Source organism: Diabrotica undecimpunctata, chromosome 10 (genome assembly GCF_040954645.1).
Source record: "Diabrotica undecimpunctata isolate CICGRU chromosome 10, icDiaUnde3, whole genome shotgun sequence".
NCBI lineage: Eukaryota > Metazoa > Arthropoda > Insecta > Coleoptera > Chrysomelidae > Diabrotica > Diabrotica undecimpunctata.
In genome coordinates, this window is record NC_092812.1 from 32,696,805 (window position 1) to 32,719,823 (window position 23,019).

The following is a 23,019-nucleotide window of genomic DNA, read 5'->3' on the forward strand; positions in this document are numbered from 1 at the left end:
TTGTTTCAGGAGGCCTCTCAAATTGCATGAGCTATTAGAAGAGCTTGATTCTGATGAAATCCCAGTCCCTCCAGATGGTTTGATCATATTTCCACCAGAAAATGCCAATGATGATGTCACCGATTGCGACTCCGGCGATGAAGAACTAACTACAATAAATAATTTACCGGGTAGTCAGTTGAGAAACGATGTAGAACTTGTTTTTGACAACGCGACTGAATTACCACAAGATTCTGTGAATTCCAGCCTACCAGAAGAAGATTCGGATGATGACAATATACCATTGGCTTTGTTTCTTTCCAAGGAAAAGCTGCCCCATCAATTAGAGAAGAGAATATCTGCACACTGGATTCAAGGAGACTTGTATCAACACCCTGATTGTACTTACTGGAAAACTCAATTTGGACCGAAAATGACTCAGTCGCCGCTGGAAATTTTCAATTTGTTTTTTGATGATGAAGTCATCAATTTGGTTACCGAATACACTAACATCTACGCAGGACAAAGAAATCTTTTGAACGACATTACTCAAAATGAGATTCGATGTTTTATAGGTGTTCTTGTATTGAGTGGTTATGTGGTTGTGCCGAAAAGGTACATGTACTGGGAAAATCGTGACGATTCGCACAACGCAATGGTGGTAGCTGCTATATCTAGGGATAGATTTTCCCACATAATGAAAGTTTTGCATGTTTGCAATAACTTGTCATTAGATAAATTTGATAGATTTGCCAAGATGCGACCCCTGTTCGACGTAATAAACAAAAAATTTATACAATTTTTTCCTTTAGAACAACATCACAGCATAGATGAGGCAATGGTTCCGTATTTTGGTCGCTATCCCACAAAACAATTCATCAGGGGAAAACCAATCCGTTGGGGGTACAAAATGTGGGTAGGAGCCCTTCGTCTGGGATACATAGTTTGGTTTTCTCCTTACCAAGGTAATTCCACTACAATACCTGAACAATATAAAGTCCTTGGATTGGGTGCATCAGTAGTTCTATCCTATGCAGACAGGTTGAATGAAGTATGGCCTTAAAGGCGATTCCATCTTATTTTTGATAATTATTTTACTTCTATTCATTTACTGCATGAGCTAAAACAAAGAGGCATATTTGGTACAGGCACTGTAAGGGAAAATCGCACCATGAAATGCCCTTTACCCTGTTCATCTATTATGAAAAAAACTGAACGTGGTAAATACGAGTATCGTCTTGATAAAAATACAGGAATAGTGGTTTGCCGCTGGCATGATAATAATATCGTTTCTATTGCTTCCAATTTTGTACCAGTAATGCCTTGCTTCTCTGTAAAGAGATTTTCACAAGCAGAGAAAAAACATATTCAAGTTCCTCAACCAAATATTGTTAGAATATACAATAACTTCATGGGTGGCGTTGATTGCAGTGACCAGAACATCAGTTTATATCGAGTGTCCATAAGAGGAAAGAAATGGTATTTTCCCCTTTTTGCTCATTGCGTTGATATGGCTATTCAAAATGCGTGGCAGATTCACAAAACTCAAGACGGTAAACTGGATCAACTTGAATTTAGAAGATCTATTGCAACTAATATTTTGGAAACTTTAAAAAAAGAAACAAAACGCGGACCTTCTAAGCGGAATTCGAATTCGGTAGCCAATTCAAGATATGACGGTATTAACCACTTGGTTCTTTATCAAGAAAAGCAATCGCGATGTGGATATTGTCACAAAAAAGTCCAGTTTTTGTGTGAAAAGTGCAAAATACCTTTACATCCAAAATTTTGTTTTAAATCCTTTCATTCTTTGCAAATTGATACTAATAAAATATATATGATATCTGGTACCGTATATTACTACCGTCCTTTTAAAAGAACATGTCAAAACTTGACAGGTATTGTCATAAAAAATATATGATTGTGTTTTTTGGTTCCATATGCTATAATTTCCATGAAAATTCGAAATTAATTCAAAATGTTAACAATAAAAGTTTCAGTAATATCTGGGTTAATATATAATAAATTTGAGAAGAGTTGCAAAACCCATTTGCCCATTTATATACAATATTCAGTAGTGTCAGAAAATGTAACAAAAATGTAATAAAATAAGAGGTATAAATAATTTTTTTTATTGATTTATTTAATGTCGTCCGAACCACTGAGGTTATAGACGACAACAATGAAAAATACATATTAGAACAAAGAAAGGTAAATATTAATTACATACTAACATGGAAGAAGATTGATAATTGTAATTTGTGATACAGACTAGATTTTAATTTAAATAGTCCAGGAAATGAAGCATTTCACCTCGCAATTTTTTCGTCCTGCGTGGATTGACTTGAAATTTTAACAGAAGGTAGGTAATAGCCTAAGGATCAAAATCTATATCGAACCAAAGTGCGCCAAAGCCTTGGGGGTGGTTGCCACCCCATCTCGGGGGTGAAATTTTTTTTTTACGTTTTAACCACAGGTTTTGATTAAAAAAGTGATTCTAAACAAAAAATGTTCTATACATTTTTTTTGTAAAACTGATATTTTTCAAGTTATTCGCGATTGAAAGTAACAACTTTTAGACGAAAAAATCGACGTTTTTAATCGATTTTTCGCGAATAACTCGAAAATGGTGCATTTTATCAAAAAAATTGTTGAGAACAAATTTGTAGCTTTTAAAAAGACAAATACAGTTTATTTTTTAAAATGTTTTTGCGATATAATAGGAACCGAAATACGGCCTATCAATGTTCAGCGGTTTTCTTCAAATGCCAATTTTTGAAAGATTCAAAGTCAAATATCGGGAAAATGATGCATTTTTGGAAGAAAACTCATAGAACCTTTTTTAAAGAGCATAAATAGACCTATCATAAAAATAAAAAAAAAAGACTCTAGCTCAAAAATTGAGTGAGTTATAATGAAAATAAGGTGAATACCTCATTTTTTTACGAAAAAATCGATGAAAACAACCCCCTAACTACCTCCATAATTAAAATCGATCTTCACCCTTCTGCAATTCTCTTTGTACATGTATTGTTAATACGTCCAAGAAGTTTGACCCATTTAAAATGCTTAGTTTTAGAAAAAGTACAGCTTAAAGCGAGAAACGATTTACAATTTCATATTTTTTACCCTTCTTTTTTTAAATATCCCCGAAAATACTGAATATATGAAAAAAATAAAAATGTACTAAATTGTAGCTTTTTTAATGACTAAAATTTTCCTTTATTTAGATTTGTTGTACAATGAATATTTGGCGAGATATAGCCGTTTAAAGCATCGATTTACGATCAAGCACCATCTTTTTCGAGCCCTTTAAACTCACTCCATTTAAAAACCAAGGGTTCCAAAAAGATTTAATTCACAGATCCTTGTAGCTCTTAAAAACCTCTATAAAATCGTTTTTGAATAAAAATGAAGGAAATACGTTAAAAAAACCAATTAATTTTTTACAACTACTTATAGCGGAATTTAAGAATTAATCTATTCAATGCCATCAAAGTTAAGGTGAAGCTGACGGGCTAGTCGTTGAATTGGCTATTCAGGATAGGTCAGATTTACAAAAAATCATTGTAGCAGAAGATATCGACATCCTTGTGTCTTAACAGCCAGAGCTAATTTAGAAAAAATAGAGAAAGATATTTATTTTCTAAAACTTGGGAAACAAAATTCTTCTTCTACATTATATTCATCTAAAAGTTTTGAAATAGGGTACCCAGATAGTTCAAAATTAAGCTTTTTCCCATGCTTTTACTGGCTGTGATACTGTATCTGCTTTTTACAATAAAGGTAAAAAAAATTTTTTTGATATTCTTCAAAAAAGACCTAACATGAGGGAACATGCCGAAATTGTTTACAGTAGTACTGCTAAGTTTGAAGATATTTTAGATGCTGGCAGATACTGTGCAATAATGTACGCAGCTTACCAAGTTAAAAAAAAAATAAAAGATTTGGAAGCTTTTCTCGAGCAGATGCGGTACGAACAGTTCATCAAAGCTACAACGAAAAACTGTGCGGTTAAGCTATCATCCTTTCTGCCCACTGTTGATGCCTTAGATGAGCATTCAAAAAGATGCTATTACCAAATTCAACAGTGGCTTGGCAATGAAAATATCAGAGCAACAGATTGGGGATGGTATTCCAAACATGGTTTGTTATTACCCGTACGCATGAACAAACAACCTGCACCCGATGAACTTTTGCCAATGCAAAAAAGGATGCGGCGTTTCATGTGGGTGCAGAACAGTTGGTTTATACTGTAACTCTACTTGTTCTGGGTGCTCAGGTGAAGGGTGCAATAATAGTCCACCAATAATTGAAGAAGATGAGGATGACATAGATCACAATGAAGATGTAATTGACGACGAATAAAATTAATATTATAATTGTTTTACCTATAAATGTAAATATTTTCAACTATTTATGTAAATGTATAAGAATATATGGTGCCTTTTTATGTTGATAAATTTTTTTGTATTTAATTCTACTTTTTTCAATTTATATCTATTAAATTAGTTTATAAAAACTGCAATGTTGTAAAGGGTGATTTTCAAAAGTTGAAAAGTTGCAAAATTTTGGCAAAAAATTGTTTTCACCTATAGCACTCATAACAATTGATTTTGAAGGGTTGAAAATTTATGAAATTGTATTTTAAAGTATAAAAAAATCACTATTTAACTAATCCAAACCAAATTTCACTCATTTTAAAATTTGTAATGTTATTTTAAAATTTTTGAAAATTAGGGGTAGTTTTCACTTCTAAGAACAATCAGGGTTCATCGGCATGACATAAACTATAAAGCAGAGGGTGAGTTGAGCTTAAATCCAAATTTTTATCCAAATCGATCCAAGGCGAAATCATTTTTTTAGAATTAGTAATTTTTTTACATTAATCTCTAACAAGGGTTGCTTTTTAAGGGTTGAAATATGATGGAACTCTATTCAAAAGTATAAAATAATCATTATTTAACTAATTCAAACCAAATCTTACCCATATTCAGGTTTAATATGTTATTTTATAATTTTTGACAATTAGGGGTAGTTTTCACCCCTAAAACCCTTCAGCGCACTTCGGTTCGATATAGATTTTGATCCTTGGGCTATCACCTACCTTATGTTAAAATTTCAACTCAATCCATGCAGGACGAAAAAATTGCGAGGTTTTAACTTTTTTCGAGCTTCATTTCCTGAACTAAAATATCTTTTATGCCCATAGCCGTTAAAAACTTTATAATATTGTTTTGATGATTGTTGTCTCTAAGAAGCTCGCCTATTTCGCTGCGAAGGTTAAGTTTACTTCTCGTTTCCTGGAAAATTGACATTCGGTTAAAATATGCCTTACTATACTGTTGGTTTGACACTGGTTGCAGTATGGAGGATTTTCTCTTGTAATTCGGTAAAGATGTGTATGGCGGGTGTGAACACGTCGAAGTCGAGAAAAGATGACTTGTTTTTTTCTAGGTAACACAAAGGCTTGTTTTTGTAAAGCATTGTCTTTAATTTGCCTTAGTTTTTCGGAACACTGCCACTGTTTTGCCATGCACAACTAACTACGTTTTTTAAGCACAATTTAAGATCACTTGGCACTATTTTATTTAATTGCACTTGACCATCACTTGTCGCTGCTTCGTGAGCTAGACGGTCCACAACCTCGTTACCGTGTATTCCAATATGAGATGGAACCCAGATTAATACCACGTGTTTGTTTTCCTTTGCAGCATTTTAAAGTTCTTTGTAAATGTCTTTATGAATAAGGTTGATGGAGTATATGTTTTGGATGTCACAAAGGGCATTCATTGAGTCAGTTATGATTGTGTAATTTCTCTGGTTCGTTTTGTAAATGAATTTTAGAGCTTCAAGGATTGCGTATAATTCTGCATTGGAGATAGTCCAGTTGTTATGCAACTTAAATTTAGCATTATGAGTATTACAGAAAATGGCTGCGCCGACTCCGTCCGTTGTTTTTGATGCATCTGTGTAGATCTGTCGGTAGTCGCTAAATCTATCCATAATATCTTTGAAGTAGTTTATTAATAAGGTGGGGATTCATGTTTATTAAATTTTGATAGATCAGTGATTACTGGTGGTTTATTTACAGTCCATGGAGGAGGAGGTTTTCGGAAGGGTGGTATAATATCGGGAATATTATGCTATATTTATGAAGTAATCGGTTAATTTGTTCATAGAAAGGTGGATTAGATTGAGCATGAGATGAGAAGTAGTTGCTAAAACGATTGCTATGAACGTTGTGGTAGACTGGGTTATCTAGAGAGGATAGAACTTTACAAGCAAACGACAAACTTAAAAAATCTCTTCTAAATTCTAAAGGGGTTTGCTCTGACTCACTGCATATGTATTTTGAATTACATCTAGTTCTTTAAGAACAGATTTCTTGGCTGAGTTATATACCACTGAGCCATAGTCAATTTTTGATCGAACTAAGGATGAAAAGATTCGTAGAAGAGTTGCCGTATCGCTGACCCAGGTGATGTTTGACAGTGTCTTCAAAATATTAATGTTTTGCTGGCAAGTACCTTTTAGATTTTTAATGTGACTTTTCCAATTCAATGTATTGTCAAATGTATGACCGAGAATCTTTATTTCTTTTACAAAGATCAGATTCTTACCATTCAATGTTAAAATTGGATTATTATCTTTTCGCTTTTTTGAGAAGAGCAAGCATTTTGTTTTTTCGTTAAAGAAACTGAGTCCTGTTTTGTCAGACCATTTCTGGAGATTATTTAATGCGCTTTGTAGGATTCTTTGGGTGGATTCTAGATTTGTTCCTCTTAGTAGGATAACCAGATCGTCTGCGTATAGTTTTGCTTTTACTGGATGTTGACATTGTTCCAAAATGTATGTATGAACATATATTGCTGTTCTCGGTTGTTGATTGCTTGGTAAGCTGAAAATTTGAGCGTTTAGACTGCTAAGACCAGTTATTTCGGTCTTATTTATCCAAGGTTCTTGGATTAGTGCTATTGCATCCTCCGTTACATCCAGGCGGCGACATAGTGTCGCCGTTGCCACCTTTTTGTGTTGGAGGTTGCATTGAATAATAGTAACCTTATTTTTTCCGACGTCCTTGCCCATGGCTTAGGTATCGTTTGGGTTCTTTTAGGTGTCCATTTCCTCCTCGGTCGAGGAGGGGGCAGCCTCAGTCGTTTCGGAGCCTCCTCTGCAGAGTTCGTCGACCATCATCTGATGGTCTTCTCCCTGCTGTAGGACCAGGGGTGTCTCAGTCTCAGCAACTGTGTTAACAGGAGAACTCTATGCAATTTACCAAGCGGTACTACACGCAAATGCAAATAAGATGAACAAAATATTAATCGCTCAATTTGTGATCAGTAGACTTCGGCAAATATGCAAATAAAAATGTAGAAAATATGCGCATAAATATGCACGTGTTTACCCGAAAATATGCAAATATTTTACAAAATATGCATACAAATAAATAAAAAAATCGTAAAATAGTAACAATTTTATTTAAAAAAAAAGTGTACATAACTAAATATTTCCTACTATTCATTAAGATTTACATTTATTTTAAGTAACTACATCATTTTTAAGTATGAATAAACTTATTTAGAATTATGGTAACAATAAATGACCAAGTGGTGTTCAAAATTTTCTAACAAAAACTTGTGGCTTCTGTCTGAGTACATATATTTATATATGGAAAAACTTCGTTAAACATCAACTGATGTAACGGGAGCATTTTTCAAACTAACCAAAACATTTGGTTCTAAATTAATTGTTTCCGAAATATTTCCAGCTAGAACACTGACTACTTCAGAAAGAATATGGTAACCTTTATTTTTTTCCATAGTAGCTTTAAATTTTTTTAAAATATCTTTTCTAATAATACCTCTAACGTTCCGACAACATGACGCAAATTCTTTTATTAATGCTGTACTTTCGAACAGTGACAGTTTTGGTGATTCTAACTGAGTAATTGTTTTTTAAACAAAACTAAAATTTGATTTTATAAATGAAAGTTCTTGTGAAGCAAGTTACTCTGAAAAGTTTGTTTAGAATCCAAAAGAGATTGGGAACTTTCATCTGTTAACGTATCAATTATGTTCTTTATTTTAACAAAATGATCTGCATAAAAATTAGCTGCTTCTAACCATGTTCCCCATCGCGTTAAAATAGGTTGTGGTGGAAGAGGAATGTTAGGTAGCATTTCTTTACAAAGTTGAATTCTTATAGGAGATTTAAGAAATACTTTTTTGACACTGGATATCATGGTATTTACAAGAGGAAACTTTTTTCGTATTTCCTCTGCAACTCTGTTTAATCCATGCGCTACACAAGTAACATGTATTAAATCTGGGAAAAATATTTTTAAATTTTGTCCTGCTTTCACCATATAAGGAGCAGCATCCGATAAAATAAGCAGTAATTTATTAGAAGGAATAGTTGTCGGAAGAAAAAAAGTTGCTAATGTTTCTTGTATAAAACGCGAAATTGTTAAAGCATTTGTTTTCTTAAGTTGCTGGCATGAAATAAGATGAGATTTTGGTAAGGTATCTTCTTTAAGAACACCAATCAATAAATGAGCAATATACTTTCCTGAGGAATCAGTGGTTTCGTCTACAGATATGTAAAAATAATTATCTGCAATTTCTTCCTTAATATTAATTAACACCGACGAGTATAGCCCGTTCACATTATTTCTTCTTAGAGACCGATCACTTGGAATATTAAGTTTGCAATATTTTTTTAGAAACGAACTAAAATTTACATTTGCTAATTTTGAAAGCGGTATGTTTGCAGACACTAATGCGCGACACAAGTCTTCATTAAAAGTTTCTTGCTCATCTAATTTTTTTGAAGTAGATTGGAAACATTTAGCCATTGAAGTTTGATGTTTTCCTCCTATTTTTCCTTTTTTTGCAATGTGTGAAGCAGTTCTCACATGTTGGTCTATCTGAAATTTCTTCTCACATGCTATCTATAAATAAAAATAAAAACCTTTATTTTAACCCAACCTTTAAAATATAAAAATATACAAGGTGTTTTTGGTTAATCAAATAACTGGTTTGGAAAAAAAAAACACTCGCTAAGTGTTTTAAATGCAGTATTAATCCACAAATTAGTTTTTGTTACTAACCATTAGTACATCATATAACTTATTTTAAAATTCAACAAAAGTTTTTTTTGTTAATTCAATTACAATAAAAATAATTGTGTTTTAGAATAGCTGACTTCATAAAAAAAAGTAAAGGTGAAAAATTTTTCTAAATACACACCATTGTATTGTACCATGAACAATTTTTTCTCACTAAAGGAAGCTATTTTTCATTTAAAAACAACCTACGAGTACTAAATTTCAAGTAAATACGTTTATTGGTTTTAAAGTTATTGTTGTTATTAACTAAAAGAATTTAATTTTTTTTAATTTTAACACCCTGTATCTCGAAAAGTAAATAAGTTTGACCCCTCATTAACTATATCGTTTTGTTCAATTTTTCGAGAAGTATCTACAGTCAAACGTTGTAAGTGTCATTTGGAAACACCCTGTATGTATGAAATATTAGATATTTAATAAAAAATATTAGATACTTACAATTTTGCCACAGACTGAACAGTAGATTTTTCCCATATCCATAGACAGCTCTTTATAAGGTTTAATCCAAGTTGAAGCACTGGTTGTTTTAGGCATTATAAAATCACAATCTTCCTTTTTGTTACGCACAACGAGTGTTTACGCGTTGAATATCAAAACAAAAATGATTTACAAATCTGAGCATCAAATTAGAAATGTTTAGGTACCTAATTCAATAAACTGGGAGATTTTGGAAAATCCCTAAATTAGGAACAAAACTATTAGCCGTTTACCTGCTGTTAAGATACAATAAATTGTAGATAGATTTGGGCATTAGATCATAAAATGCAAATGAGCGAACCCTTAGCGATTATCCAATAACTGAATGCCTCAGTGACCGAGACTTTCTAAGAATGTTGAGGGCTACTTAAATTGATCTTCTTTGAAATTGTAAATGTTTTGTACCTGTAGAGATTACGTACTTAGATCATTTCTTGATTAAAATGACTACAAAATTTTATACAAGAATTAAAATAAATTGGTATGTTTAAAAATTTTCAAATACAGTATAAAAATCTGAACTTTTATGCACTTTATGCAAACTTTTATACAAATATGCCAAAATATGAAATATTTGCATAAAATATGCACAATATGCAAAATATGCAATATGCATATTTGCCGAAGTCTAGTGATCAGTGTGGATTATCCCTTCCGGTAAAACATGTGTTAGTGGAAAAGTGCGAAAAGTTCAATCGTCACAGAATTAAATACCATTTACCAAACGATCTTAAAGACATTTTAAATTCAAAAAACACTATACCTAGATAACCTACTTTTGTTTTTAAAAGACTTTACCGTTCCGCTAATAACCTTATTAAGTTGAAGCGGGTTTTTTGTAATTAAAAAAAAAGATAGTGGTTCTTGTTTTCTCGTTTATTGTAGATTTCCTTTCGACAGATATTATGTGTTGTTCTGTTTGAACCTCCTTGTATAAATTCTAACAACACTAAAATATGCTGATTCTTAACAAGCGCGAATTTTATTTTAAACCAAAATTCGTTTCACTTTTGATTTTTGTAGTAGAACTATTTTTGGTATCATACATTTTTTTTTATTGCGCAAAAATACCGCATTTGTTTATTACCATTATGCTATATACAGTAAATTCGTTATCTTGCGCATTTTTGCATATCATTAAGCTTGAATTGATATGTAGTTTCAGCCTAGTAGCGATATAGCGATCGATACTTGACAAAGACAAGTAATTTGCTCAAGCCAGTAAGTAATTTTGTACATACTTTGTTTAAACAAGAGAAATGTGATTATTAATCAATTTATATATATGTATATACATATATATATATATATATATATATATATATATATATATATATATATATATACAGATTGAACGAATTTAAAACGGAACATACAATTTAATATATGTCTGTTTGAACTGCATTTGAAATAGTGGACCAATATAAAACTTGGACAAAAATAAATCCATACCCGGTGATAGACATTGTATAAAATATCGTTCAACTATCTGTTTCCTTTAAAGGAAAGAGGAGCTTGCCTAATAGTCGGAGAGATAGAGCCGAAATTTTGAACTGATCAGTAATATGATATTTCTCTATTGGAATATATTCATTGTAACTGTATTAAGACTTTGTCTTACAGGCGGACGCCCCTCATGGTACAGGGGGTGGCTATACAGGGAAGAAGTTGTAATTTTTTTCGGAAAAATTAACGATCGATAACATGGCTGAAAATTTGCCCAGAGTAAGATCTTGGTATAACTAGACGAAATCTTAAAGGGCGGACGCGAGAGTGGATACATAAGGTTCGGCGGACAGGGGTGAAATTGCAATTTTTTGGGGAAAAATTAACGATAAGTAATATGTCCGCCATTTTCATAGCTCATTATTTAGTCCCTAAAAACTCTAAATCCAAAAGAGCGGACAGCTGGGTTGGTACAGAGAGCCATAAAACGGGGTCAAATGTACCACTTGCCTGCGCATTTTAGGTCACGGTAACAATTTTCAAACTGATTTTATTATGATATTTTTATACCGATTGATTTGAAAATTTGTATGCTCACTTCTGTTACTATTCTGAAAAGCGTCAAGTAGAGTTTTCCTCAAAATTTTCCAAAAACATTTCCGTAAATGAAAATTTTCGTAATTTTTTCTCACTTTCATTAATGTCATCATCTTCGTCACTTTCACTTTCAATAATATCACATTCATTATCTGCTTCATTTTCAATCACTACTTCTCGAACTGATTCTGGCATCTGAGGTCCACTAAACCATTTGAATTTATATGTTTCATCTTCAAACTCCCAACCATGTTCTTCATCAATCAATTCTGTTGGTACTTTTTTATGAGAATTTGTCCAAATATTTGAAATATAATGGGCTCGCAGTAGATGTTGGTGTAATTCATCTTGACATGGTGGTAAGCTTGAAGCATCGAAATTTTTTAGTTTTTTTTTAAAAGGCTCGTTCACATCATGCAACTTATACTGCCGGTTAAATAGTGAAAATCTGACATCGTTTACTTTTCTTTTTGGAATTGTTCTCGTCAGTCCTGTTCCATATAAGTGACATATGAAAGTTTCTAAGGTTTCAAAAACTTCATTACAATCGAAGTCGGTTTCACCAAGTTGGATAAAAGCAGCTTGATACTTATTACATTTAGCGCATGCGTCTAGAATTACTGATCTAAATGGAACGCGCATCATTATTATTTTAATATTTTAAAATAATAATGATGCAAAATTAATGTCCAAACAGAATTTGTTAAATTATAATTAACTAATGAAAAAAAAATTAAATCAATTTGAAAGTTAAAAAAAATATTAAAAAACATCTTCAAAATAAATTTCAAAACTTAAAAAATTGATAATTCCACTATTAAATTTATTTTTATTAATAATTATTTGTAAAATGTTAAAGGAATTCTACAAACTGAATTTTACCTATTGGTAAATAGAAATAATATATTTTGTATTTGATTATTAATGTAATAATAAATTAAATTTTTCTTATATCTGAACAACCATTATTTATGCAATATAAATTTAAAAACCTTTTTATTGTAATAGGAAATAAGTAAAATTACTATTTGTTATACCAAAAATATTTAATAGTTAACATTATAACATTACTTTAATTTAATAAAATATCAAATATCAAACATTTATTCAATTAAAAATTAATTCGTAAAATATTTATATTTAAGAAAAAAATGTGATTTGTAAAGTAAGTATGACTTTAGTTTGAAAAAAAAAACATATTCATAATATCATTTTAAAACTACAAAATATTCTATAAAAGATTCAGACGATGACGTAGAGTTTTATCAAAGGTTTTAGAAAAGTTTTTCTAAATTTTTTTTTTCTTATCGGAAAAATCGTTTGAAAATTTTTGGAAAAAAATCATGGTATAACTGACAGAAAATCGAAAGGATTCTACAAATTAGATTTTACCTCAAAAAATTACGAAAATTTTCATTTACGGAAATTTTTTGGAAAATTTTGAGGAAAACTCCACTTGACGCTTTTCAGAATAGTAACAGAAGTGAGCATACAAATTTTCAAATCAATCGGTATAAAAATATTATAATAAAATCAGTTTGAAAATTGTTACCGAAACCTAAAATGCGCAGGCAAGTGGTACATTTGACCCCGTTTTATGGCTCTCTGTACCAACCCAGCTGTCCGCTCTTTTGGATTTAGAGTTTTTAAAGGCTAAATAATGAGCCATGAAAATGGCGGACATATTACTTATCGTTAATTTTTCTCCAAAAAATTGCAATTTCACCCCTGTCCGCCACCCCTTATGTATCCACTCTCGCGTCCGCCCTTTGGGATTTCGTCTAGTTATACCAAGATCTTACTCTGGGCAAATTTTCAGCCATATTATCGATCGTTAATTTTTCCGAAAAAAATTACAACTTCATCCCTGTACAGCCACCCCCTGTACCACGAGGGGCGTCCGCCTGTAAGGCAAAGTCTTAACCCAGTTACAATGAATATATTCCAATAGAGAAATGTCATATTACTGATCAGTTCAAAATTTCGGCTCTATCTCTTGGACTATAACTAAAAAATAGGTGGTTTGACAGCATAATAACTGCTTGTGTAGTCTAGTTTTCACAGTGATTCTAGTCAACCTATTTGGGTGGAGTTTTGACTTGTTCTTGAATGAGTTCAGAATCCAGCAGCCCGCTGAAGTATTGGATTTTTATAATATAATTATTTGACAACCTTTTTTTGGCTAACCACCTAGAGCGGAGTTGAGCCGAAATACATTGATTTCGTATGTTCCGTTTTAAATTCGTTCAATCTGTATATATATATATATATATATATATATATATATATATATATATATATATATATATATATATAATTTTAGGTAAATTTAGTTAAAAATAATCAAAAAGTAATTTAATAATAAAATTATGATCGTAAATAATTTTGGTTTATCAAAAGTTGCTGTTGTAAATCGTATCGATCGAATTCCACGGATGATCTTCATTCGGTGCCTGTTTTCTTTTTGATCTTTTATTGTTTTTTCGTTAATTAACTTATTGTATAAAAGTCTTATTGTTCTTATTTCGTCCTGTAGCTGCAACTAAATCATTTCTTACTTAATGTACATTGTCCCGTCTATATCTGCGAGCAGTCTGGTGTACCTCAAGGCAGCGTTATTAACCCTGTTTTATATTTTTTATTTATTACCAACTACCAGATTAGCTACAGCTGCCATATATGATGATGACACACCTGTTCTTGCATCACATATAAACCCGCAAGGAGACATGGAAATCAAAGTAAATGAAGCAAAATTGTAAACATGTGATATTCACAATACGACATAAAACTTATCTTCCTCCAGCTTAACGAAGAACTAATTTATTTTTAAAATATACAATTATTTATATCATCTCTTTGTTTGCTGAACGCCCAAAAACAATAGAAACATTTAAAAAATTGTAATTACAAAAGGATACCTGCATTCAGATAGCAGAAGGTCAACTCTAGGTCAACTCTACGTCAACCAATCCCCTGTAGAAAGAGTGATGCACTACAACTAGCTCGGCACCATAATAAATGAAGAATGGACCAACAACCAGGAGATAAGAGCACGCATCGGAAAAGCTAGATCCACCTTCAATTGGATGGGGACCTTCTTCAAGAGTCACAACCTCTCTCTTGATACAAAAGTAAGAATGCTGCGATGCTACATCTTCTCTGTACTTTTTTATGGTGTTGAAATCGTGGATCTTGAACGAAGATATGTGCAGAAACTGGAAGCATTTGAGATGTGGCTATATCGGAGAATGCTTAAGATCTCGTGGATTGACCGAGTCACAAATGAGGAGGTCCTCAGAACCGAGAGGTACTGACCACTATCAAATCTCGAAAGTTACAGTTCTTCGGACATATTATGCGAAATGAATCCAGATATGCTCTCCTTTAAGCCATCCTGCAAGGAAAAATATTTGGAAAACGAGGTCCAGGAAGAAGAAGGACATCTTGGTTAAAGAACCTCAGAATCTGGTTTAATACAACATCTGTGCAGCTTTTCCGCGCTGCTGCAGATAAGATAAAGATTGCCATAATGATCGCCAACATTCGTAACGGATAGGCACATCAAGAAGAAGAAGAAACTTCATTCAGATTAAAAAACTAAAACCGAAGTTAAATATTTGAATATTTACAAATAAACTGCTGTAGTGTAAAAATATTTCGTATATATTAATTTGCACAATGCTCAAAATTCAGTTAAAAGAATTAAATTCACGTTGGCAATAAACACCAATATTTTATCAAATACATTGTTAGCAATAAAGGTAATTATAAAATAAAAAGGACTTACCACTACATTGACCCCCAATTCCAGGGTATAAACCCTCCGTACATTGACAGATTAAAATAGGGTTGTTATTTCCGGTGGATGGAAAATTATTCGATTTCTTCTCTTTAGGTTCGACACAAACTGCATTGTCGACACATTCGTCATCATTTTGACAGAGATGGTTAGGCCCTAAAAACAAATTGGATTTAAAAGGATTCATTCAACTTTTTTAACGGTAGGAGTTTTTATATACAGTGAGTTTACTGTCTAATGTATAGTTTTTGGAGAAGTCTCCTGTGATCTACAAGTACAAATACCGCCCCGGATACTCCACCCCCCATATCTTCGATATGTTTGGTAAGATTTAGTATTTGTGAAGTACATGATCTTTCCCGTCTAAAGCCATAGCGATGAAACAATCCAAAACTTTTATGAAGATTTACATAGAGCTGTGGAAAAAGATAACACACACCGCCTAATTTTAACGGGTGATTTTAACGCTAATCAAGTAGTCAAAGTAGCTAAGCAATCTTGTAGTCAGCGAGAATGATCAGATTGACAGCCATAGCATTATGTCTGTTTGTACATTCTCAAACACACTAACTGTAGCGAAAGCGGCTTACATCAAAAGAACCGCCGAACCAAAAAAAGAACGCTGATAGCTTTTGGGGTCGTTGAGATCTTTGCCAGGTTTAAACAAGGCAACGACTTTATCTTTTCTCCAGACTTTGGGTATTAGCCCAGTCTGGTTATACAAAAATCATCGATTTCACGGCAAAATGTTTCGCAGATATCTGAAGCTTTTAAGACATAGGTGGGGGTTACTAGATGACGAATAGATAAAAAGATACTCCTATTTTTACCTTGCGTTTTTTTTAAACAATAATTTATGGTCAGAATTTGATTTTTTATCTATAAGTTTTTTCTCTTATAATTTAAATAAACAATATTTATACCATTTTTTTATATCAAGAATATCTTTACTTTCCCGTTTTTTCAATTAAAATTGATAAATAATTTACGGAGATATTTGCAAAAAAGCAGTGTTTTTGCACTAATTTATAAATTTAATTAATTTTTTTATTAACAAAACAAAATGTTATTAATACATTTCAAAATTGAGGAATCACCGTCCTTTAAATTTGTGCGAAATTTCCCCCCGATCGGTCAAATAGTTTAACAGTTATTCAATTTGTTTATCCCTGGGACTAGTTATTTAAACCATTGAACTTGCCGTATTAATGATGCTAGACACGTTTAACAAATTTCATAGGATTCTTTAAGACCTATACTATCTCAGAAGTTAAATGAATATTAGGTTTTCATCGAAATTATTTACAAAATAAACGTTTGAAAAAGGGGTATGTTTTTTACTTATAAACAATTGCAATAACTTCCATATTTTTTAAGCTACAGACTTGTACGTACAACCATTAGATAGCTGGTAAAAAATAAAAAAACTCACATTTAACAAAAAAAATAAACCTTCTATGAACAATAGGAACGAAGTTAGCGACAATTTTTTTGTTAATTATATCTCCATTGTTTATAAACATTAAGAAGTAAAATTTGCACAAATTTTGAATGAAAATCTAAACTTTATATTGAATTTTATAGCTATAAAATTCATCCAATTTTTCGAAACTTAAACCTTTCGAAACGAAGTTACTTTCGAAAGATCGACATAGGAAAGTGGAGGGGAAACTGTTTTAGCTCCTCGCTGCAAAATTTAATATTATGGTTACGGATTTATCATTCAAAAGCTTCAACAGTTCTGTAGGAATTTCATCAGGTCCATTTGCTTTTCCATTTTTAGCGTTTCTTATTGCGTATTCTACTTCTTCTTTCAATATGTCTGCCCCAGTTGCATTGATTATCTGAGTTAAGTTGTTTCTATCGTCTTCAAATAATTTATTCAGGTATTCTGTCCATCTTTTTATTTTATTATCTAGATCTACAATAAGATTTCCATCTTTGTCTTTAAGTTTACCTATTTGGCATTTCTTTATGCTTCCTGTTATCTCTTTTACTTTTCTGTGCATAATGAACGCATCGTACTTTTTCTCATAGGTTTCCATTTCTTCACGTTGTTCTTTAATCCACTCCTCTTTAGCTTCTTTTATTTTTTTTTATGTGTTTATTAATTTCTTTGTATTTGTCTGGGTAATTCTTCAACTTTCTTCTTTGTTCCATAAAGTCTAGTATATCTTGTGTCATCCACCCCTTATTCTTTGTTGTTGTTTTTGTAAGATGTTTCTTTTCTGCTGTTTGTATAGCTGTATTTATGTACTTTAGTTTTTGGTTAACGTTGTTTGTATCGTTAATTTGTTGCTGCGCTAAAGGAGGTTTTCATTTATTTCTTCTCCTGTTTCTTGTCGTATATTTTTGTTTCTAAGTTTATTTAAATCTAGTGCCTTTCTGTGTGGTCTTCTAATCTTTTTTGGTCTCGCCTCTATCACAGTAACTACCGGGTTATGATCTGAGGCTATATCAGCTCATGGGTACGTCTTAGTACATTTAACAGCATTATGATACCTCCTTGCTATCATAATGTAGTCTATTTGATTTCTCACTATTTTTTCTTTGGTATGTTGTGGAGATGTCCATGTATATAACCGTCGAGGAGATAATTTGAAAAAAGTATTTGTTATTACGAAGTCTTCACTTTGCCAAAATTGAATCAATCGATCTCCTCTGTCATTTCTGTTTCCAAGCCCATATTTTCCTACTTGTTCTCCTACCTTACCTTGACCCACCTAGGCATTAAGATCGCCCATTAATATGTTAATGTATGGAAAGACTGACTTAATAAGTGAAGACAAACAACCTGCAACAAAAAGGTTCAGACCTGACAGTGAAGTCGAATAAATGAACCAAATTTTAACTTTTAAACCAATGTATGTAAAGAAAATAAAAAAAGTAAAGTTCAATAAACATTGCAAAATTTAATAAGGCAAGTGATGAAAAAATCGACTTATTTTATCAAAGCAGTAAGGCAGATTAGGTTAATATTGTATATCTTATTTGTAAGAAAAATAGAATAAAAATCAATATTGTTAATTATAAAAATACAAACAATTATAATTAATATAAGGAATATAATAATATAATGTGTAAAAAATTACCTGAAATTTAATTTATAAAATATATAAGTATTATTACATCATTGATATAAAATGAAAAAACATATGTTGATTTTCCGGGATTTTCTAACATTTATGGTGGGTGAAAATTATGACATCATTATTAATACTGCGACAGACTATTAGAGCAAATTAAAAAAAAGAAGTATTTAGGGTGAATTTCAAATGGACTCAATTTTTCCGAGTTTTCCCATATTTTCCGGCCAGTGAAAACTATGTAGTTATTCATATTTCTACGAGCTACCCCAGAATAAAAAAAAGAGGCTTGTAGCTGCGAAGGAAGCCAAGATAATGTAAATTTTTCCTACGTGTTGCAATTTGAAGTTCCGATGCCGAAAAAAAAACGGAGATGAAACAGATATCCTCTCGACTTTCCTATGTCGATCTTTCGAAAGTACCGTCGTTTCGAAAAATTAGATAAATTTTATAGCTATAAGTTTCAATATAAAGTTTAGATTTTCATTCAAAATTTGTGCAAATTTTACTTCTTAATGTTTATAAACAATGGAGATATAATTTTTTTAAAAATAGTCACTAACTTCGTTCCTATTGGTCATAGAAGGTTTTTTATTTTTTAATGTGAGCTTTTTTACCAGCTAACCAATGGTTGTACGTACAAGTCTGTAGCTTGAAAAATATAGAAGTTATTACAATTGTTTATAAGTAAAAAACATACCCCTTTTTCAAACGTTTATTTTGTAAATAATTTCGATGAAAACTCAATATGCTATAATGTCAATATGCTATTATGCTATTATGTGCAATAACTTCTGAGATAGTCTAAGTCTTAAAGAATCCTATGAAATTGCTGAATGTGTCTAGCATTATGCATAGGGCAAGCTCAATAGTTTAAATAATTAGCCTCAGGGATAAACAAATTAAATAACTTATAAAATATTTGACTGATCGGGGGGAAATTTCGCAAAAATCTAAAAGATGATAATTCCTTGATGTTTAAATGTATTAATACTATTTTATTTTGTTAATAAAAAAATTAATAAAGTTTATAAATTAGTGCAAAAAACTGCTTTTTTGCAATTATCTCTGTAAATTATTTATCAATTTTAATTAAAAAAACGGGAAAATAAACATACATAAAAAAATGACATAAATATTGTTTATTTAAAATATAAGGGAAAGAATTTATAGACAAAAAATCAAATTGTGACCATAAATTATTGCTTAAAAAAACGCAAGGTAAAACTAGGAGTATCTTTTCATCTATTCATCATCTAGTATCCCCCACCTATGTCTTAAAAGCTTCAGATATCTGCGAAACATTTTTCCACCTTTTTTCTAACCAGACTGGGCTATATCTGCATAGTTTGAATAAAGCTGTTCATAATCTGGATGAACCGTGTTTTTTGTCCAAACTTCTTAATTTGCTTTGTGCGCAGATTACCGATGCCCAATAATATATTTATTAAGTTCATTAGACCTTTCGTTTCCGTATAATCCTCGATTACCTAGCACCCTACTCGAAATAGTGGTAACCACAAGCCTTATGAATTATTTTGAGACATAAAATAAAATTTATCTCGGATAAAATAGAATAAAAATAAGTGTGTGCTCATTTTGAACATAAAGTATAAAGATAACACTGTCTTTATTGTAAACACCATTTTAAACAATGTCGTTGACTTTTATATTAACCTTTGTGAAACATGTCATGACATTTTTATCAAAAACTCATTATATCCAACTACAATGGAATATAATCTTAAACATTCCTTTGTAGAAAGTAATATTTTTAGTTTTATGAAAATATATTTGATATTGATCAGTATGCATAGTGTAACTTTCCAGTCCTTTTCCATCTTTTTTTACTGCTCGAACGTTTTTGTGTCTTCCTCACACAACAGCACCCCAATTTTTCGTATCTTGATCAACACCGAAAGGTGAAATAGGCTAAGGGGTTCAAAGGCCGATACACATCTAAGCATATAAAGGGCTGTAGGGTACCCTTATCAGACGTATGCAAATCCAGCAGCGTTGAATTTCACAAATAAACTAGGATCATAAATTAGTAAACTGACCACTAGTTATTCGATTGCCTCCCACGTTCTACACGAAAAAGTGGTAATTAAGTAGTATATAGGTAAATTAGGGCAAAAGGTCACATTGTTGAAGGAGGTCAGAAGAATCTAGTAACATTCTTTAAAAATATTAGTTTGTATTTCTGTTTGCAATTTTCGATTTTATTTCACAGTGAGCCGCATTTTGAATGATAAACTAGTAGTTATATTGATCTATATGTTACCATACCTTTTTATATGATCCCATTAAAATCTATAGGTTTATATCATATTATGGGATCAGTTATATGGGGTGTAAAAGAACGATATTACAATTATAACATCCAAATGTCAGTCTCGCCTGCACAAGTGGTAGACAAAAGTCAACCCAGTAAAGTTGTTAGATGATAAACCGTCTCTGTCGACTGAGTATGGACGCAAAACTTTTCTACGCTTCTTGGGAATCTTCTTTTTTAAGTGTCATACAGCATTGTACCTCTCTAGCAGATGTAAAAATTTCATCAGCATTTCGAATTCCACGCCAAACTCATATATCGTTGCCATAAATGTTGTTTTCTCCCTGGACCACTTTTTACTTCTATCTAAAGCATTTTGATAGTCTATAAATGCTATCACAATGTTTATTTTACGAAATCTTTTTCTTGGTACTTATATTATAAATTAGTTGAAACCTTTTAGGCTGAAGTACAATTTTAAGACGTTCCATTTGTTAACGGGGCATAAGAAGTTTAATCAATTAATAAGCAAATCGGTCATATCTAGCTAAATCTTATTGTGTTTGCTGCTCATTGTTGTTTCCTACACCCAGTCTAGGATTTTTGTACTCTGTAGAAGATTGTACAGGTCTTTTCGCTTTATTTGTCCTAAATACACCAGGGTCTCCTCTTGGTTACCCATAGAGTTTTTGTCTTTTACAGTCCAGCGCTTCGCAGTCGCATAATACTTGTTTTACAGTTTCTAGTTCCTTATCACAGAGTCTTAAGTTGAGGTACCATTGTAAATGCCTATCTTATTGAACAATTCTCTTACTGGTGCAATCTCAGTCAACATTTCTGTTACTGTTCTCAGTTTGTTGAGGTCCATTTTTCTTTTTCTACATGGTCCACCAATGAAGATTTTTTCATGTGTTCGTTTTGGGATTCGCTCCCAATATTGCTCATAACTCTCTTTGACCCAGTCCTCTACAGCCCTACGAAGTGCAGTCTTTGGTAGTCCCAGAGTTACAGCCGGTTCGTTTGATTCGTTCGACCTTCTTTTTGCAAGTTAATCTGCTTTTTCGTTGCCTTTGATATCCTGATGTCCTGGTACCCAGACAAGCTCAATCTTGTTCCAGTCTTCCAGTCCATTTAGTTTTTTGATGCAGTCCCACACTAGCATAGACGTCACTTCCTGACACGCCAGTGCCTTCAGTGCCGCTTGACTGTCAGGAAATATATGGATCCGCATTTTTTAAGAGCTCTCTCATTTTTTCCTTTTGAACATTGTAGTATCGCATAAATCTCCGCTTGAAAAACGGTGTAGTTCTTCCTCAAGCAAAGCTTTCGCTAATTCTTGGATTATTGGAGTATATTCCTGCCCCCACAACCTCTGTAGTTTTGGATCCATCTGCATACCAGATCTTACCCTGTTGTTTATGGTACTCCTTGTTTATCAATACATTAGTGTCCTATACGAATTCTTAAAATTGTATTTTTTGATCATGTGGTCTGGTTTCTCAGTAAAAATGTCCTTTGTCACAGTCCTTTTGATACTCATATGCCCTGTCCCTACATTGCAAAGTTTCAGTGATTGTTTTATTCTGTAAGCTCCCAATCTTGCTACTCCTTATATTATCAAACGCAAAAGAGGAAGGCCTAGTAGAGCCTCCATAGCTGCTGTTGGAGTAGTACGCATGACACCAGTTATCTTCATACAAGCAATCTTTGCACCTTGCTGAGTTTGACTTTTGCAGCCGTTTGAAGGATCTTAGTTTACCACATTGTCGCTGTATAGGTACACCAGGGTTCGAAGGGTTTGATCACCATGCACCCAGTACACCATGTCCAGCTTTAATCCCCATTTCTTTTCATACTGCCACTTACCACTGCTTTTCCATAAAGCTACTGAACAAAGTGTTACCAAAAGACGAAGAAAATCTAAGCGTAGAAGAACATTGGACTAAATGTAAAGAAGCTATACACACAGCGGCTAAAAGAGTTTTAAACAATTCTCACAAGGCCAGAAAAACCAAGATTGGTTCGATGAAGAATGAAGATCTATTAATCGACTGCACTTCAACAGCGCAGAACGAGATTAACTGTGCAGGATTATGAAAACCTTTGACGAGAAGAAAAAAAAGAACGTTTACAAGAAAAAAGAAAGAGTAAGATTTCTAAACAAGATTGTTATTCATTGGAGAAAGCAATTAGAAAAAAAAGCAATATAATTTAAGATCATCTTAGA

At 32.2% G+C, this 23,019-nt stretch overlaps 1 protein-coding gene across 1 annotated transcript in view; it reads right to left on the bottom strand.

Annotated features, from left to right (window-relative positions):
* sosie (oogenesis-related potein sosie) overlaps nt 1-23,019 on the bottom strand; it is a 44,255-nt gene that overhangs the window by 3,493 nt on the left and 17,743 nt on the right. Inside the window, exon 3 of the mRNA XM_072546246.1 lies at nt 15,420-15,587. Within this exon, the coding sequence (XP_072402347.1) occupies nt 15,420-15,587 (168 nt within the window). The remainder of the gene's footprint in view (nt 1-15,419; nt 15,588-23,019) is intronic.